Source organism: Lactuca sativa, chromosome 8 (genome assembly GCF_002870075.4).
Source record: "Lactuca sativa cultivar Salinas chromosome 8, Lsat_Salinas_v11, whole genome shotgun sequence".
Lineage (NCBI taxonomy): Eukaryota > Viridiplantae > Streptophyta > Magnoliopsida > Asterales > Asteraceae > Lactuca > Lactuca sativa.
Window position 1 is genome coordinate 121,591,290 of NC_056630.2, and position 20,045 is coordinate 121,611,334.

Sequence of the window (20,045 nt, forward strand, 5' to 3'; positions counted from 1 at the left end):
ATTGTAAGGATAAGTTTTTCCGCAAAGTTTTTAAAATAAAAAGAAAAATTCTGATTTTATTTATTTTAAAATATCCTTACAATGACATCTGTGAAAAAATTTTTGTTGCTTATAAGATTCCATTAATAGCAAGACTGGAAATATGAAATTGATTCTTTCATTTGTGATAATGTCTAAATTTACCAAATAAGGAAAGATTCTCATCACCCAAGTTTCAATTGGACCAGAAACTTGGAATCATGCAAGTTGTATATGTTGGAATAGTGTCTAAGGCTGTAACTATATTGGGCAAGTACTTGACCCGGTTGTGCATGGTCCTTTTGGGTTGCCTTCACCATAGCAACTTGATAGGATGATTTATTAAGAGAGAGTAAATATTATTAATATATTATGTGAATAATATAATGAATAATATATTTGTTATTTGATTAATATAAGTCATAGAATTAATTAGAATTAATTTGGTGACTTAAAGAGATTAATTAAATAAAGGGGTATAAACTGTCAATTGTTTGATAGTTAAGCTTTAGACTGTAAATCCATTAGGATATGGTTTGGACGAATTCTAAGAGGTTTAGGAAAGCTAAAATCGTCCATATACTTATCTATGGAATGGATTTGGATAGCCTTAAGAGAAGATTATCCAATTAGGGTTTAGGTTGTAACCCTTAAGGAGTCTACAAGTATAAATAGACCCCATGGCATAGGGAATTCGACACATCTCCAAAAGCAAGAGAACTCTGGTCGAAATTCCTCCCCTCTCCTCTCTCCTAAATCATTCTTATTGCTATTGGTGTTTGTAAGCCATTAGAGGAGTGACACTTGTGACTCTAGAAGCTCCAAGACCTCAAGATCAACAAGGAACTCAAAGGTATGATTCTAGATCTGTTTAAATGTTGTTAGTTAACCTAATTAGTCATTAGAAGACTTGGATTCAAAAGCATGTTTAGTAGAAAGCCTAGATCCAAGCATTAGGGTTTTGCATGCGCACATAGGAAAGTTCTTATGGCTAAAACCCATCAGTGGTATCAGAGCCTAGCTTGGTTTTCTTTAAATTGTTGCTTGATTAACTGAAACAAACCTGCAAAATTCGATTTTTTTGGTTTCTGTGTCACTGACTCGGCGAGTCCCAAGGTGGACTCGGCGAGTAGGCCTGACTCGGCGAGTCCCCTTGTGCACTCGGCGAGTCCAGGCGTCAGGAATGACCAGATTCGGGATTTCTTTGTGTTTATCTTATGGAAACTTACCTTAATCATAATAGATCAACCTAAATCCGATTTTATGATAAATATGACTATTATCTTGATCTAGAATAAGGTAATTATCAACTAATTAAATATGTAATTTCCTTATATGATAATTAATTAATTATTTAACTATTTTGGTAATTATCTTTCAAAGAAATCTTGAATAAATCAAATATAGATAATTAGAATATTAATTGTTAATTGGAATTATTTGTTATTTGATCCTCCATGTTTTAAATGTTTAAAACCTACCCTCATGTTTTGAAATTTACTTTTGTGATTAAAAGCTTTAATTTAGACAACTTAAATTTCAAACCCTAGATTTTAAAAGTTTTAAAATACAACCCTATACTAATATGATATTACTAGAATAATATATATATATGTATAACTAAATGCTAGTCTTACCGTTAGTAGGCCTCATTCACGAAGCCGATCTATAAGGTGGGTATAAGGTTGCGGCCTATAAAATGGCGCTTAATGGGTGTACACTCACACCCACCGCTTGCTTGATTGGTGGAGGGTCGTTAGCCGAACGGGTAGGATAGGGCAACCTAATTCTCTCATTAAAAGTATAATAAGAAATACAAAGTAACTACACATATTTTTCCAAAAATTTCCCAATCCTAGTTACTTAGGAAAAGTGAATTGATGCAATCCCATGAAATTACACTTTGCACCTTGCTAAGATGTTAGTGGAGCGTGTGTGGTTTACCGGCACACTAATTGGTTCTAAGCGAAGGTGGCAAAGGGTGATTCATTGTTTATCATAGTTCGATGGAGCGTGTGTGGTTTACCGGCACATCGAATAGGTGATTGTTACAATGAAGGCACCATGTTAATTTTTATGGTAATTCACACCCGCTTTGTGATCCTCGGCATCCCAGTCACAAACGAGAGGGGCATATCGAGATTTAAACATGCCATTGAATAGTTTCAATGAATCTCATCCGAACCTAGGAATTCTCAAAAACACACTTAGGACTAATAGTTTAAGTTTTGTGATGGAGAATTAGTGAATCGTCATTCACTTACCTTCAATTATTTGCATGTTAGATTACGGCATCCCTTTTCTAATATGTAAATGTTATTGTTGGATCCTAGCCCTAATTTTCTTATTGGGTGATAATTAGGGATTCTTATTCTAATCTATCTTTGTCCCTTTCTAATTGTAGATGTCGAACGCAAACAACGCTGCTGCTAGTTCTTTCACGTTGATGAGCCTTTGCCTAAAGGTCACCTTCGATGGAACGAACTTTAGCGAATGGATAAGATACATTCGCACCATTGCTCGCTATGAGGATAAGGAGTATGTCCTCGATGAAAAGCTTGAGAAAATCAACCCCGAAATTGCTACTCCCGCCGAAATCACCGCCTTTGAAACTCATGAGCGAGATGCAACGAAGGTACATTGCATCATGATCGCCACCATGAACTCTGAATTCCAAAAGTCCTACGAGGACATGTACCCGTACGAGATGCACCAAGACTTATTGGAGAGGTACCACCAAAACGCGAGACAAGAGAGGTACGAGATTTTCACTAACATGATTTCCGCGAAGATGGGTCATGGAGAATCTCTTACCGTGCACTTGCAAAAGATGCAAAGGTATGTCGACCGCCTTCGCAAGTTAAATGTTGACTTCGGTGAGGATTTGGCGATCGACATGGTGCTTCACTCTTTGCCTCCAATGTACAACCAATTTAGGATGACCTACCACATGAACAAAGAAGAGGTCACCCTAAGCAAGCTCCAAGGTCTCTTGAGGGTTGCTGAGAGCAACTTCAAAGACAAGTCTGTTGCACCCACTCCCAATCCGCCCGCTGCTCTTGTCTTGGCTATTGGACAAGGGAAGGGAAAGAAGAGGAAAGCTTCATCGAAGAACCATCGCAAGGTGAAAGCCCGAGATGGTGCCTCTTCTAGTGGGACCAAAGTTGATCCCGCTAAGCCCTGCTCTAACCCGAAGGAGGCAGAGTGCCACCACTGCCACAAGATAGGACATTGGAAGAGAAGCTGCCCGGATTACCTGCAAGCAATCAAAGAAGGAAAGATCAAGCCATCTTTCGCAGGTATATATACAATCAAATCTAACGATTCTAATCATGCTATTTCTTGGGTTCTTGATACCGGTTGTGGTTACCACATTTGTTCTAATGTGCAGGGACTAAGAAGAAGTAGGGATGTGGAGCAAGGAAGGATCAATCTAATCATGGGGAACAGAAGATCGTCGCCTGTGACCAAGATTGGAGTGTATTCCTTAGTGCTTAGGAATAGTTTAGTTTTAGATTTGAACAATTGTTGCTATTCACCAGAAATGGCAAGAAACATCATTTCATTTCATGGTTTATATAGACAAGGATTTAGATTTTCTTTTAATAATGAGAATGGTTCTATTTTGGCTTATCTAAATGGTGTCTTTTACTTTGAAGCTATACCATGTAATGGAATATATGAAACCGTTATGATTGTTGATAACTTAGGAAATGATGTTTTGAATATTGATTCTTCCACTAGTATGGATAAAGCATCCTTGTGGCATTGTCGTCTTGGACATGTCAACAAGAAACGCATAGCCCAACTCCAAAAGGATGGAGTGTTGGAGTCATTCGACCTTAGGGAAGATGACACATGCGAGTCTTGTTTGCTTGGAAAGATGACTAAGTCGCCCTTCACGAGTACATGTGAAAGGGGCGAGGGTCTATTGGACCTAATACATACCGATGTGTGTGGACCGTTTAGATCAACCACGAAGGATGGGAACCGCTTCTATGTGACTTTTACCGATGACTATAGTAGATATGGGTATATCTACTTAATCAAGCAAAAGTCAGACACTTTTGAAAAGTTCAAAGAGTTCAAGAATGAAGTGGAGAATCAAGTGGGCAGGAAAATCAAGATGCTTCGATCCGATCGAGGAGGAGAATACCTAAGTCTTGAATTCCACGATTATCTCAAGGAGTGTGGAATAGTTTCACAATTGACGCCTCCTAGGACACCGCAGTTGAATGGTGTGGCAGAAAGGCGTAATCGAACCTTATTAGATATGGTTCGCTCTATGATGAGTCGTGCTTCACTACCAATCTCTTTTTGGGGGTATGCCTTAGAGACTGCCGCCCATATCCTTAACCGAGTCCCTACTAAGAAGGTTGCCAAAACACCTCACGAGATGTGGACAGGGAAAGCTCCTTCGTTGGTACATATCAAGGTTTGGGGTTGCGAGGCTTTCGTAAGACGAGATACTCACGACAAGCTTGAACCTCGAAGTGAGCGATGTATTTTCATCGGCTACCCGCAGACATCCTTTGGATATCTCTTCTATAGACCGAAGGACAATGTTGTCTTCGTTGCGAGGAGAGGAGTTTTCCGAGAGCGAGAACTCATAAGCCAAGGAGACAGTGGGAGGCAAATCGAGCTTGAAGAGATTCAAGAGTCGATAGATGAAGGAACCTCTACCGCTGGCACTCAACCCGAGGAGGAAACTCCGGTTGAACCGATTGACGAATCCTTACCTCTTAGACGTTCCGATAGAGTTAGAGTTCTACCCCAGTTTTATGGTTTTCATATAACTACCGAAGGGGACACGTATATTAGTGATGGTACACTAGTAAATCTTGATGAACCTAATAGCTATAAGGAAGCCATGGCAGGCCCGGAGTCTGCAAAATGGAAAGAGGCAATGGATAGCGAGATCCAATCCATGTATGATAACCAAGTTTGGAATTTGGTTGATTATGTGCCCGGACGTAAGACCGTTGGGTGCAAATGGATCTTCAAGAAGAAGACCGACATGGATGGGAACGTACACACATATAAAGCGCGATTGGTTGCGAAGGGCTTTACTCAAACTCCCGGAGTTGACTATGATGAGACCTTCTCACCAGTTGCGAAGATTAAATCTATTAGAGTGATGCTAGCTATTGCCGCATTTCATGATTATGAGATTTGGCAAATGGATGTCAAGACCGCTTTCCTTAATGGAAAGTTGGCTGAGGATGTTTACATGGCTCAGCCAGAGGGGTTTGTGGATCCGAAGCATCCGGACAGAGTGTGCAAGCTTGAGAAGTCCATTTATGGACTTAAGCAAGCGTCTCGCAGATGGAATCTTTGCTTCAATGAGAAAGTCAAAGAGTTTGGATTTGTACGAAGCGAAGACGAATCTTGTGTATATGTCAAAGCCAGTGGGAGTATAGTAAGCTTCCTCGTTCTATATGTCGATGACATTTTACTCATAGGAAACGACATCCCGACTCTGCAGGAAGTTAAGTCCTGGCTCGGGAAGTGCTTCGCTATGAAGGACCTCGGAGAGGCTTCTTACATTTTCGGAATAAGGATAGTAACAGAAAGAAGTAAGAGACTAATTGGACTTAGTCAGAATACTTACTTAGAGAAAGTACTAAAACGCTTTAGTATGGAAAACTCAAAGAAGGGAGAACTACCGATACAAAGTAATGCCAAATTGAGTAAGACTCAAAGTCCGAGTACCGAAGCTGAAATAGCATAAATGAGCCGAGTACCATACGCTTCCGCAGTTGTCTCAATCATGTACGCTATGACTTGTACTCGCCCTGATGTAGCCTTCGCTTTGAGCATGGTTAGCAGATATCAAGGGAATCCAGGCAAAGCACATTGGATTGCGGTGAAAAACATCCTTAAGTACCTTCGGAGGATGAAGGAATGGTTCTTAGTCCTCGGAGGGAGTGATGACTTGAAGGTGCGAGGGTATAGTGACGCCAGTTTTCAGACCGACAGGGACAACTACCGTTCGCAGTCGGGCTGGGTCTTTACCCTTAATGGAGGAGCAGTGACATGGAAGAGTTCCAAGCAGGAAACTGTAGCTGATTCAACGTGCGAATCAAAGTACATTGCAGCGAGCGAAGCGTCGAAGGAGGCAATATGGCTAAAGAACTTCATCGGTGATCTTGGAGTTGTACCTGCCATAAAGGAGCCCATGGAGATTTTCTGTGATAACGAAGGCGCGGTTGCCTTAACCAAGGAACCGAGGGATCATGGTAGATCAAGACATATCGACAGAAAGTATCACTTCATTAGACATCGTGTAGAAGAAGGACAACTCGTAGTGAAGAGGATATCATCAGAAGATAACCCAGCAGATCCGCTTACGAAGGGACTGAGTAGGGTTAAGCACTTGCAGCATGCTAGGAGTATTGGGCTGAAGGATGATATTAGCGTAGATTAGATAGTATTAGAAACGTGTAATAGATAAATGTAATTGACATTTGATGATTAAATAAAGGAGTTTTATTTATGAGTAATGTTACTATCTTATGTTAATTGTTTACCTATTGTTTCACTTTGCATGTTTTGACTTCCAGAATAATTGAGTTTGTCAGGAATAATCGAATTATTCAAATGGTCCACAATCGTTCATATGTTGGAAGTAGATATGAAAGAAGATTGTCATGAATTGGTGTGTAGAATGTCTAAATAGTGTTAGACATAGCAAAGGATTGCTGCAACGTTCATGAGTGCTTATGAACTAGTTTTGAGCATTGGAATAAACCTTCGCTTGCTGGAATCACCTTATGGAATACGATATAAAAAGTGATCGCAAGACGATAATATCATATAGTCTTAAAACCTAGATATATGGTTTATTATTTGTTAATTGGTTGTACATTGATAATGCGAAAACGTATCAGTAACTCGGTGTTATAAAACGCATTGTTGTGTATAGTTGGTTAATGAATAAGTAAATGCATATAAGTCGAAGTTTATCTATAACTTTTATCTAAGAAGGTAAAAGCGATATCTCGGCCGCTCGATGATTTGATTTGACTTATGTGCCGGGCCCGGTCAGAACTGAATTGATGTGTTCGATTAAGTTCTATGTCAAATAAATCAGAGATCGAGAAACCTAAATGCTTGACTAACCATTCCATAGGATTGTCAGCATGATATCTAACAGAGGACTGTACGTTCCCTTATCTAAAGGACAAGATTGATTAGATCAGAGTTGACAACGTCTTTGAGAGCTACGATTGCAAACCAAATTGTACTTGTATAGTTACTAGACTTATCCAAGTGGGAGACTGTTGGAATAGTGTCTAAGGCTGTAACTATATTGGGCAAGTACTTGACCCGGTTGTGCATGGTCCTTTTGGGTTGCCTTCACCATAGCAACTTGATAGGATGATTTATTAAGAGAGAGTAAATATTATTAATATATTATGTGAATAATATAATGAATAATATATTTGTTATTTGATTAATATAAGTCATAGAATTAATTAGAATTAATTTGGTGACTTAAAGAGATTAATTAAATAAAGGGGTATAAACTGTCAATTGTTTGATAGTTAAGCTTTAGACTGTAAATCCATTAGGATATGGTTTGGACGAATTCTAAGAGGTTTAGGAAAGCTAAAATCGTCCATATACTTATCTATGGAATGGATTTGGATAGCCTTAAGAGAAGATTATCCAATTAGGGTTTAGGTTGTAACCCTTAAGGAGTCTACAAGTATAAATAGACCCCATGGCATAGGGAATTCGACACATCTCCAAAAGCAAGAGAACTCTGGTCGAAATTCCTCCCCTCTCCTCTCTCCTAAATCATTCTTATTGCTATTGGTGTTTGTAAGCCATTAGAGGAGTGACACTTGTGACTCTAGAAGCTCCAAGACCTCAAGATCAACAAGGAACTCAAAGGTATGATTCTAGATCTGTTTAAATGTTGTTATTTAACCTAATTAGTCATTAGAAGACTTGGATTCAAAATCATGTTTAGTAGAAAGCCTAGATCCAAGCATTAGGGTTTTGCATGCGCACATAGGAAAGTTCTTATGGCTAAAACCCATCAGTATAGTATGATGAATGAGAACTTCCAAGCATTGGTAAATTAAGACTAATTACTTGTTCACATGGATGTGTGAGTCAAGTAAAGAACTAAGGGATCGAGTACACATTCATGTGCACTTGTAAAAGTCCACCATAAAAGACGGATAAGACTATTCGTCATGATTTACTAAGGTTTAGTAAATATGGTTATACTTACAGGCTTAAGTGTAATTCTGATACATTGGAAAATTTTCAATGTATGGCAGAGCGAATAAGAAGAATCAAATTAGGCATAAGGATAAAAGTTTCTCAAATCTGAAAAGATGGGAGAGTACTTTAGTATCATGTTATATGATCATCTTAATGATTAAGAGACCTTATCACAATTCATCCTCTAAGTGCATGATGATAGCTAAGAAGAGGAGTTATGAATTGTTGAAGTGGTTAAATCAAGAAGATGAGTCATACTTCGTTCCAAAACAATCCTTAGATTTATACTCTAAGAATGTAACTTGAGAGACATATCTTAAAGAAAGGTTTAAAAACACGTGTCAAATGTAAGAGTAAAAGTGTCCTACTCTTGTATGTTTGAAGTTGGTAGGTTGTGATGTTTTGAATAAAATAAAGACCAACTTAAGCCAATTGTGTGAAGTGTTTGTCTTGATAAAGAATCTGCACTATCCCTTGAATATTTTACAAGAGAGTCTTATATTTCAAGAGGACAGTGGGAGTCTTAAAGGTCTTGAAAGTCTCAATAACTAATTAAGAATAAAAACCTGAGGTTCTTCACTAGCACACGACTTGAGGTTTATAACCTATCGTGTTGACATTTCTATGCCCATTCCAGTTAAAGTTGGCTTTGCATATGAGTTCTTAGAGTCCTCAATTGGTTGCACAGCTACTTGGAAGCAATGCCAGACCTTGTACTGCCAGGTGGCAAGAAGTTAAATTTGCATAAGTTCAGTCCATATGAGTTTAGATTTGTCACTAACCTTGTCTTGTGATTATGGTTTTGACAAATTCATATGGGTAGGAACTCATACACCATAAAAATCTAAGTGTCATAAGGTTTCTCTCCGATTCATGAAAATGATGGTGAGGAAACACTTCCACTAAGTAGATTTGTAAGTAGATAGTAATCTTTGCATTCTCAAAGTTGTTAGTAGGCACACTAACATGGACTTATGACAAATAGCAAAAGGTCTAACCAATTGAGACTATGATTACGACATTCCTTTTCATAGTTCTGGAATTGTTTAGACACACCTGTGAGCTATCTAAGATAAGGTGTATGATTTTGATAAAGTCTTATCAAAGCAATCTAGTATTAGAAATCTGAACTTTGGTAAAAAAGTCAACAACTGATTTCTGAGTACATGTCAAAGCTAGTGGGAGCATAAGTGTTATGCTAATAATCATCATGTTAGTGGGAGCATGATAATTATGATAAGTATTGCAAGTTAGCAATGTTAATTATAGAAAACAAAAGTTTCAATTCGTGAGGTTGCAAGGGTTGAAAAAGTTGTTTTGCTATAATTAAGGGAGAGGAAATTATACTTCATTTCAATTATGAAAAGCTTAGATTGAGTTTATAATCATTCTAAAGAGCTTATATTGAGATTTTAATCACCTTTAGTCAAGAATATATATATGAATTTCATGTTGGATTGGTTCAACTTAAGAAAATTCTATATATTGCGTTCTCAAAATTCGATTATGATTACGGCATCCTTTTCATAGTAAACTTTTGAGAATATGGCAAAAAAAATTATTATGGCAAAAGAATGGTCTAGAACCATGTCTTTATGTGAAACATCATGAATCGTGTCCCATTTACTTTGGGTACAAGATCGATTACATGTGCTATAATATTTATTCTATATGAATTTTCCAAATGCCTTGGGGAATTAAGGAGGAAAATGTCTAGAATTGGATATGACTAAAGTGATTAAGCAATTGTCGAGGACAATCTAATGTTTACCAAAGATTGGTTGCTCAAGGACAGTTGGAAGTATACTGTTAATATTGGAAGGACCATATTGACATAGTCTGAAAAGAGGCAACTCTTGTTCAGAAGTGGTAGTCAAAATGGGAATATAGAGTTGTCTCTATAGATGGAAGCAATCTATGTAAGATTAGAAAAAAAAAAACTTAGTGCAAGAAGCATGCTCAAAGCAATGCATACTTTGAACAAAAGGCTTTGTGTCCATGGAGTAGGTCTTCATTGGAATACTCTGTAATGGTTGTTGTCAAGTCTTTGTGACTTTGTGCATAATCATTACAAGAGAATCATTGCATATAAGTATAGAATCTAATAGATTTCGGTAAAATGGCATGAATTTGGAATTCCTGCATTAAGAATTCGGGAGTGTGAAATTAGAATCATTGAAAGTTTGGTCAATTGGTTTATTTCACAAAGTAAGGATCATAGATAAACATAGAGTGCATACTTGGTGTATGGCAAAGCTATTGTTTAGGAAAACATAGTGTACATGCTTGGAGCATGGGATACCTAGTGTCTTAATTCAAGTATAAAGTTGATAAAACCGAAACAATGAATAATGAGTAATCAGTATGGTGATAAATAGAAGTGGTCTATTTATATTCATAGGATTTGATACCATATTTGATTCATTTATTCTTGTGTTTCACTTTGCATGTTTTGACTTCCATAATAACTAGGTTATTCTTCTGGAATGACTAAGTTATTTAAACCATCCACAGTCGGTCATATGTTGGAGGTAGATATGAATCAAGACTGTCATGGGTTGGCTTGTAGAAGTCCAAGTTGGTGGACAAAGTTGTGCTACAACGCTCATGAGTGCTCATAAGTTCTGAGTATTGGATTCAACCCGCGCTCATTTGAATCACTTCATGGATTTTATCACGAGTGATCATGAGACGATAATATCTTATATTCTTCAAACCTAGAGATATGAGTTGTTACTATGAGTTGGTTGTACATTGATTGCGCGAAACCGCATTGGTAACTCGATGTTATAAAACGTGTCTTTGTGTATGATTCAACAAGTAGCAGAACAAGCCATATGAGTCAAAGTTTATCCATTCCTTTTACCTTCGGGATAAAAGCGATATCTGTGGGCCCCTCGATGATTTAATGATGATACATGTGAGTGCTTGGCCAAGCCAGGACTGATTTGATTTGTTCAATCAGTTAGTCGTCATAAATCGGAAATCGGGAAACAACAAATGGACAGAGAGAATGATTTACAATCCATGTCTCAGTCCATATGATATCTAGAATAGAGGAATATATGATCCCTTATCTAATGGACAAGTCATTGACAAAGGTCAGAGATCATCGGCAAGGTCAGAGTTCGACGGAAGCTTTTGAGAGCTATGATTTCCAGTTGGTTCTTGAAGTCATACACAATAATAGTTTTAGACTTATCCAAGTGGGAGACTGTTGGATTAATGTCTAAGTCCATAACTATAATTGGTAAGACTTGACCCGACCCGGCATGGTCCATTTGGGTTGCATGGCATCATGCATTTGGATAGACTATAATGAGAGAAATAACACTTAAGGTTTGTTAATATATTATAAGTTATAATATATTAATAAGATTATTTAATTAGTATTGATCAATAATTAATCTAGAATTAATTAAGTGATCAAAAGAAGACTAATTAAATATATGGGTTGATTGTGTAAAACATCCATACTTATATAGTGGGCTAATGCTCCATGGATTATCAAGTTGGGCTAAAACCCATAAGATGCTCCATGGTGTATTTGAACCCATGGATCCAAGGAAAATGGAAAGTCATGACAATTAGGGTTTACACTAATTGTAACACTATATAAAGATCATACTCTTGGAAAATTTGGCCACTAAGTGATGAAGAGAAGGGCTAGCCGATTTCAAGTGTTCTACATTTCTCTCAAGGTTATTCCAAAAGCAATTGATGTTGTGTGAGCCATTTGAGGTGTCACACTTGGGGCACTAGGCACTCAAGCTTCTTGAGAACATTCTACACCAAAGAGGTATGTATTCTATCTTGTTATATTCATTGTTTTATATGCTAGATTAGGATAATACCTTGGATGTTCATATTTGCATGTATAATAGAGAAAACATAGATCCAAGCCCAACAGAGCCAAGGCGTTTTTCAAGGCGTGATGTAATGCGGCGATTTTGTATTAATTTAAAAATTATATTACCACATAAATATAAATTTATATTAAATATAACTACTTTTTAGAAGTGTTAGATCAATAACTAATAACAAAAAGTTAACAAAAACCACAATACATGTATCTTCGATTAGAAAAGACATAACAAAGAGCAAAAATTTGTGTCTCAAACAAAAAAACACACACCATAACACGCCATAACGCGCCATGGCGCGCCATATCACGCATTGCCACGCGCCACGCCTAATAACAACGTTATGAAGCTTTTCGTAACGATGAAGCCACGCCTCACGCCATGGCGCGCCTTTTAGAACACTGTCTGGTTGTATCATAACCATAAACCACAGCCTAGAACAACTTCTTCGGGTTAGTAAAGAGGGAAGGTTAATCACATTCCTCAATGGAAAATTCATACAACAAATAACCTCTGTAGTATAGAGAAATCAGATGGATGAGCTCATTTGGAGCTCTTTTTAAGTGCACTCATATCACAAAAAATGTGTGATCTCTCGTTTGATGGTTGCTTTTCATATGTAATTGGGTTTTATCGCTCTGCCATTTGTGAGATTGTTTGGTTAGGATGACTTCTTGCAAATATGGGTGTTCACATCTCTCAGCCTACCCCTTTGTATTGTGACAACGAGAGTGAGATAATGATTGCCAAGGATTCAGTGTCTCATGAGTGCACAAAGCATATTGAGATTTATTGAAATTTCACAATGCATCATCTCCAGAAGGGCACTAACTCCCTTCCTTATGTTCCTTCCACTTTATAGATTGTTTATATTCTTACGAAGCTATTGACTGCTCCTCGATTTCATTTTCTGTCTGACAAACTCCCAATGCTTATTGTTGTTGTATTGTGAGTTTAAGGAGGGATGTTAGCCTAATAAGATTTTGGGCTTTATTTTGTATTGGGTCTTATGTTGGCCCATTAGCTATAAAACCCTAATTAGTTAGTTTATATATTCTGTATTTTCCTTTCGTTGTATCTTGTACTTCTCATTTGATAATAGTAAAACCCTAGCCGTTTTATGTCTTGATAGTTTACAGTAGGATTATGAATAATGAGTCACTGATAAAGGTATATAATTAGGGTAATATTGTCTTTTTTTTTCTAACATAATAAGTTATAAGTTGTTTTAAGAAGTTACAAATCCCGACTTCTTAAAATCTTATTTTCAATGAGTTAACAAAAAATTGTTTTAAAAGTCATTTTTATATATCTAAACATTTTTTTACTCATTGACTTTTCAAGAAGTAGTTAAGTTATTTTTAAATGAACTCCTAGACACCTCATCCTTACTAAGTAATTGAGTTGAAAGTGTGACATGCTTAGAGTGCAAGAGAGAAGTAAGGATAAGACCTCTCAAAATGTGACATTTAACACAAAGCTAATTTTATTTATTAGATAATATAGATTCCTAAAAAAACTATTATGCAAAAAAGAATGGATAAATTTAAAAATATAACCAAATACCTTAATAACTTTTGAAAAAATAACTAAAAATTAGTGTTTTTCCAAAAATAAGCACTCATTTCATAGGCAATCACCGTCACGTCAACTATGAAATCGACCTCTTCAACTTCGATTTCATAACTTGCAGCTACGATTTCATACCCTCCAGATGTGATCTCATGTATATGGATGCAATTTTGGCGCTATAAAACTCATTTTTTTAACCGCAAATGGCTAAAAGCCACCTATGATTTCCTCTAATGCGACCTGCAATCCCAATTTTCCTTCAATTTTGACTATGATTTTTGTCGTCTTTGATTATGATTTCATACAATTTTCAATAGTCTATATATAAAATATTCTACAAAAACTTAGACCTTTTTTTGGTAGATCTTGGTGAAGGTGAGTGGACTCGGTATGCTTCGGAGAAAAATTAATACATATAACAATAACATTCTAATTTTTTATAGAACGTTTTATATATAAAGTAGTGAAAACTATACGAAATCATGTCGGTAGTCAAAATCTACAAAATCATAATCAAACCTACAAACTTTTATTAGGATTATAAAAAAAATATTTTATTACTAAAATCAAAGTGAAATCGGATGTCACATAAGAGAGAAAGATATGAGGTAGGAGAGAGGAGAAAGATGCGGCCAATTCAAGTCGTATGCGGCCAAACCACATTGAAAATGGCACAATAGGGGCGGTGTCCCCACTGCTACCATGAAAAATCGTGCCTATACCTCAAAGGCTCTCTTCGCTCCAGCGTTCACTAAATAAAAGAAGAGAAAAAAAAAAGAATTGATCTTTTTTTTCCTTTCTCTCCGGTTCATTCCGATTTAGGAAGATAGTTTATTGAGAAAATTAACTTAAATCTTCTTTTCACGTCTTTTCCTTTCTCTCCTTAAATGAAACTCGGGAGCGATGATTTTTCCAAGTCTTTCCAAATTCACTAAAAGAAAAGGAAGGAAAATATTGACAAAAAGAAAGGGAGGAGAATGACAAATTTCCTTATTTCGTGTTTATGAGTTCCAAAGAAATAAAAGAAAAATTGTATGTTTCTGTGTGTTCCTTAGGGGTTGTTTGATAGTTACTGACCGAGTAAGATCTGATTGAGTCAGAGCCTGACCGAGTCACAAGTTCTGACTGTAATGGCTTCCGACTGAAACAATATTGTTTGATTACATATCTGACTGACCGTTTTAAATGTTAAAATTACCATTTTGCCCTTCTGATTTGTTTTGTGCTTTATAAAATCTATAAGTTTGAGTATAATAAAGGTTATACATGCACAATCTATTTCAACTTTCAATGAAAAGAAAACGTAATATTTATAGTATTATTACATGCACCATCTATTTCAACTCTGATACGTTGGTACCTAAACTAGATGATGACAATAACTATTGATCATGTAATCGAAAATGACCTTTATCACACTGGTTTCTTATTTTACTTTAAACTCTTCCAAGTTTCGGTGGTCAAAAAACAACTACTACCCTTCACTAGATCAATTCATTTCTAATCTTCTTCAACCAGATTTGAGTTTTCTAGCATGTTTTGAGAAACAATTTGGCATCATATGCAACACAAAATCCACTCAGCAGTGATATACCCCCATACAGTGCCCTTGTTGAAGGGCCTTTAAAGTAGTTTTGGGAGATCTCTGGTATGATATAGCTTAAGGAAGAATATGAAAACGAGGTGGAGAAAATTCAAAATTGAAATACTCCTATCTGATGCAAACATCCAATCCTCACCAAAAGCATCATCCGATTTTCACCAATTTCATAAAATTGATTTCAATGTCAATTATAGAAAATCGATTTCCGATCTTACTGATGGGTAGGCGGAGGTCGGCGAACTTGGAACTTGGTCGGCGGCTCTGCTGAGGCGACGATGATGAACTTGGCCGGTAGGAGAAATTGCTTGAAGTTGTTGCTGAGGCGACGATGATGAACTTGGCCGGTAGGAGAAATTGCTTGAAGTTGTTGTGTGGAACAGTGGAAGAAAGGAGGAGCCGTTTGATAGGAGAACCAGATGCGTGTTCATTTATTTAGGGCAGAAAAGTCATTAAAACATCACATAATGGGTCAGTTTTTTTTTTATCAGACCGAGTCAGGAGGTGGGTAAGCAATTTCTAACCGGGTGAGACAAAATTACCATTTATCAAACATGACCGGACCGGTCAACATAGTATCAAACAACCCCTTAGGCCTGTTTGATAAAAAAAAAAACTATAACACCCGGTTCTCGAATTTAACTTAAGGAGAGAAAGGAAAGAAAATAGGTGGAAATGAAAAGAAAATAAAAGAAATTGGTGTTCCCAAGTTTCATTAATTGAAAAGAAGTGGAGGGAAATGGAAGGATCGCTTCCCCTCCTAACTTTCCTTCCGATTTAAAAGGATTTGTAAAGAAAAAACAAAATGATCCTTCCAATTTTTCTCTCAAAATGAAAATTTTAAGTATCATCCTCACATTCCCTCCATATCCATGAAAGATTTCAGATTTTTAGACTTCACAGAGCGATTCGGCAGTGATGACATGGACTCGACGAACACCGCCCTTGAACTCGGTATGTCATACTGAGCTTGGAAGGGCAACTCGAGTCTCTCTCTTCTTCCTCTTCCTAACTTCTTACCCCATTTTTTTTAGATATGGAGTTCGGCAAATGCTGTGATTACTCCGCCCAGCCTTATAGCGAAAAATCACATGAGAGCAAGAGCAGCTTGGAAAAGCCGATTTCATAAAGACGCTAATGAATGACTATTTTTTGAAAAACGCAAACTCTTCTAATTTGCTCGTCTTCCCATAATACCCTAATTCATCCAACCAGATACAATGGAAATTAAGCGAGGAGTAAGAAAGCGAAGATTTTCAGAAAATAATTTAGGGTTTAGGAAAGAGAAGGATGGCAGAGGTGGTTTGGGGAAGAAGGGGTTGTCGCCTCTCTTTCTCTTCTCTTCCGGCGATGACTGCCGTCTCTCTTCATCGCAATGGCATTACGCTCTTTCGGACGGTATCCTTTATCCTTCTCCGTTTTTTGCATCAACAATTCCTACCTTGCTTTTTTTTTTCTTCCTTATTTCGTAATTTCTGGAACTACACTACGATGAATTTGCTGAGATTTACAGATTCATCCTACTATTTGATGAATTAAAGTTTGTAGGAATGCTATTTTTATGCTGTAAGTTTGAATCAAATTTTTTGTGGAAGACTATAATGTCCTCAAATTTAGACGAGATTTCATAAATTCTGAAGTTTGAATCAGTAAAACATACTCTGTCTATGAGATGAGCTAGTGAATTTTTGAAGCACTTAAACTTGAACATTCAATCGAAACAAAACATCAAATCATAATACAAATTACAAAATGAAGACAATATCGTATACCAAACACTCTATAGTTTCCCTTTACTTCTCCTTCCTCAAAGCATGCTATCAGCTCGAGCTGGTAATCTCCTGAAGAAATTACTAGGCGCTGAAGGCATCTTGCTTCTAAACCTCGGATGCCTCAACAAAAACAAACCCATCCCCAAAACAACAAGCTTAAAAGGCGTCACATACAGAGCAACAGCTACCACAAGACATAGAACCACAAACAAACAGGTCGCCCTCGGGTCCCGCCAGCTCAGCAACGCCTGAAACCTCTCCCCTTGTGTTGCAATATCCCCAACCACTGTCTGTATCCTTCCAGCCACACTCCTAAGCCTATCATACCTCATCTTCGTCACATCCTGTGGCTTTGAAGAAGGAAAAGAATCAAACTCTTCATCCAATTCATCCGGCTGAACAGCTTCAGCCCACGACAGCTTCGTGTCCATATGTGGCGGATGACGCGGACGGAATCGGTAATTCCATACTCCAATAAGAAACATATACAGGAATCCAGTTGGAAGAATCAACTCCGGAAAACAAACCAATATAAAAAAAAGAACATGAACCAGGAGGGTAGTTACGGGATTTTTCCAATTCGAAACATCTCCTAACCACTTACTCATTGAAATCACACCCGTGAAAACCGAAACAATTCGAAAAAAATTCGCTTTACTTCTTCTCATACTCCACATATGCGAGTCAACATCCAACATGTATTCAACCACTTCTCTTCTTAACGGAGGCTCGGCTCTTCCCAACCGAATTGCCACAATGTTCATGGCTTGATATCTTAATGTATCCAGCTGACTTATAGTCAACGGATGTTGATAATGCATTTTAGGTAGTAAAGGTTGACTATAAAGATAAATCATATTCGCTAACGATAAACAAGTAAACCGAAACGCTAACTGTAACTCACCGGTTTTTTTCAACCCCGAAGGCTGTAAAACAAGAAGCGGATACGAATGCGTGTAGATTCGATCCGTTTCCAATGTCGATAACCGGATTCTTATCTTTCCAATTCTCGAATCCTTTCCACTCCCTCCGTTTCCATTCCCGCCTAAATGGGCATTGTCAAATACCCCCAAACTAACAACCGTACACGGGTCGTATACTTCCCACGTATACTGTTCGTTCCATTTCGGGTTAAAACTCTCCAAAATCGTACGCGTTCGCACCCATTTTTGTCCGTATTTCGCTACACAATACGCGTCTGTTGTTTTCTTTCCGTCTTTCGTTTTCATCCCTTGAAGTCCTTGCGCGCTTAAAATCCCGATTTCGAGGATTCCGATTGGTTTTTTCCATAATTGACGGGCCGTGGGTCGTTGATCGCTTATATACATTGTAGATTCATCTAGAACATGGTAACCACCTTCTAGACACACTCTTAGATGAATCCTAGTTGAGAATTTAAGCTCCATTCTTTGTCCACCTTCCAACATTGCAAATCCAAATTGTTCAAGATTGTACCATTTTGAATGAACAGTTCGATGATCTAACCGTTTTTCAAACGCGGTAAGTGGAAGGACGATTCTACCCACGATCTCTTCTTTTGAAGTTGCTTTGTTTTCGAGTGTGAGAACTAACTGTTCTTCAAACGGCTCGGCTGCTACAAACACCAAATCCTCGTTCCACATCGGATTTGTTGTTTTTGTTGGGGACAATTTCGTCTTTAGTATCTGGTTCCCGAGTTGAGCTTTGACAAAAACTTGCGGGAGTTGACTTTTGTCAGCCGATTCGACATCATGTGCTTCGATTACATTAACTCTAAGATACCAAAGTTTAGGAGAAACATAAACTTTTGATCTCACACTAAAAACACCTTCACCATGAACAGTTGCAGCATCTGAATGCCATGCTTCTGAAAAAGCTTCATCCGCTTGTGTCCCCATCCAAACTGCAAGCATCACCTCTCCTTTGACTTTTCTGTCTCCTTTTCGATCTTCTAACCGATACCATTGAGGTGCTAACGGGCTGTCTGGTGGGACCCGTGTCGGGACTTCATTCATGTCAAACACGACTTTCCCTAAATAATCATCTCTTGCAATCATGTCTTTATCTTTCACGTAAACTTCAAGAACAGTTGATTGTATTTTCTCTTTTGAAAACGCAAACACTTGTTTCCATTCTGCGTATGTTCTCTTTTCAAAATGCTGTGTTTTTCCTTTGTAGTTTCCGAGTTTGACTTCAACATAGGGATCACAGCTTGCAGTCAAAGGGTTGATAGGGAGATCTCTTGCTTTTTCAACACGAACATAAAGATAATACATTTGTTCTACAAGATCGTATGTGCTTGTGACTCTATCACTGCTTATCCACCCTCCACCTCCTCTTATTCCGCCATGTGGCCATCTTTCACCGAGTTGTGGCTTTGTGTCTTTGAGTTTGTAGTCATCTGGATTTGCTGCAGCTGGTTTAGAACCCATTTTTTGATCACCTGGAAATAACCCGATCAAGATATAGTCATTAGTTTGTTAGATTTCACTAAGGTTGTAATAGGTTATCAAGCAGAAATTCATTACCTTTTTATGAACTGGGGTTGTACAAGTTTACTTTGATCTCTGTTTTCTGTATGAGAGTTGCAGTTTTTATGTGTGTTTTTGGTTTCTTTGTTGCTTTGAAACTCATGGAAATTGGAACATGTGATGTGAAACCGTTTTTTGTAGTTGTCATTTGTGAATATTTGCCTTTTGTTATTTATTTTTTTCTTTTTGAAATGTGACCATAAACATTAGTGGAAGGAGAACCTAGCAAAAGGTGCTTTGATTGTTTGCTTTCTTTAAACGCATCAATGTAAGTTGATACCTTTCTTCGTATTTAGTCTTGAGTTGAAGTTGAAAATAATTTGGCTTTCGTTGATAATCATTGATGGAAAAAGTAGGGTGGAGTGTTGAAAAAACTCATAATTTATGGAAAAAGTTGGCTGAGGTGTGACAAAGATAAGCTTTTTGAAGTTAAAATTGAACTGTATGTAGGATGTGTTAGATTCTCTTGAAA

The 20,045-nt window shown here is 37.4% G+C and overlaps 1 protein-coding gene across 1 annotated transcript; it reads right to left on the reverse strand.

Moving 5' to 3' along the window:
* Positions 1 to 16,895: 16,895 nt before the first annotated feature.
* On the reverse strand, positions 16,896 to 20,045 carry LOC111884027 (FT-interacting protein 1). The gene is made up of 2 exons (XM_023880356.3): positions 19,571 to 20,045; positions 16,896 to 19,485 (listed from the first exon to the last, which is right to left on the reverse strand). The coding sequence occupies exon 2, from the start codon at positions 19,472 to 19,474 to the stop codon at positions 17,099 to 17,101; it is 2,376 nt and encodes a 791-aa protein (XP_023736124.1). The 5' UTR covers positions 19,475 to 19,485; positions 19,571 to 20,045; the 3' UTR covers positions 16,896 to 17,098.

Excerpts from the sequence above, each read along its gene's own strand:
- LOC111884027 (XM_023880356.3), bottom strand. The coding sequence starts at position 19,474 with ATGGGTTCTAAACCAGCTGCAGCAAATCCAGATGACTACAAACTCAAA.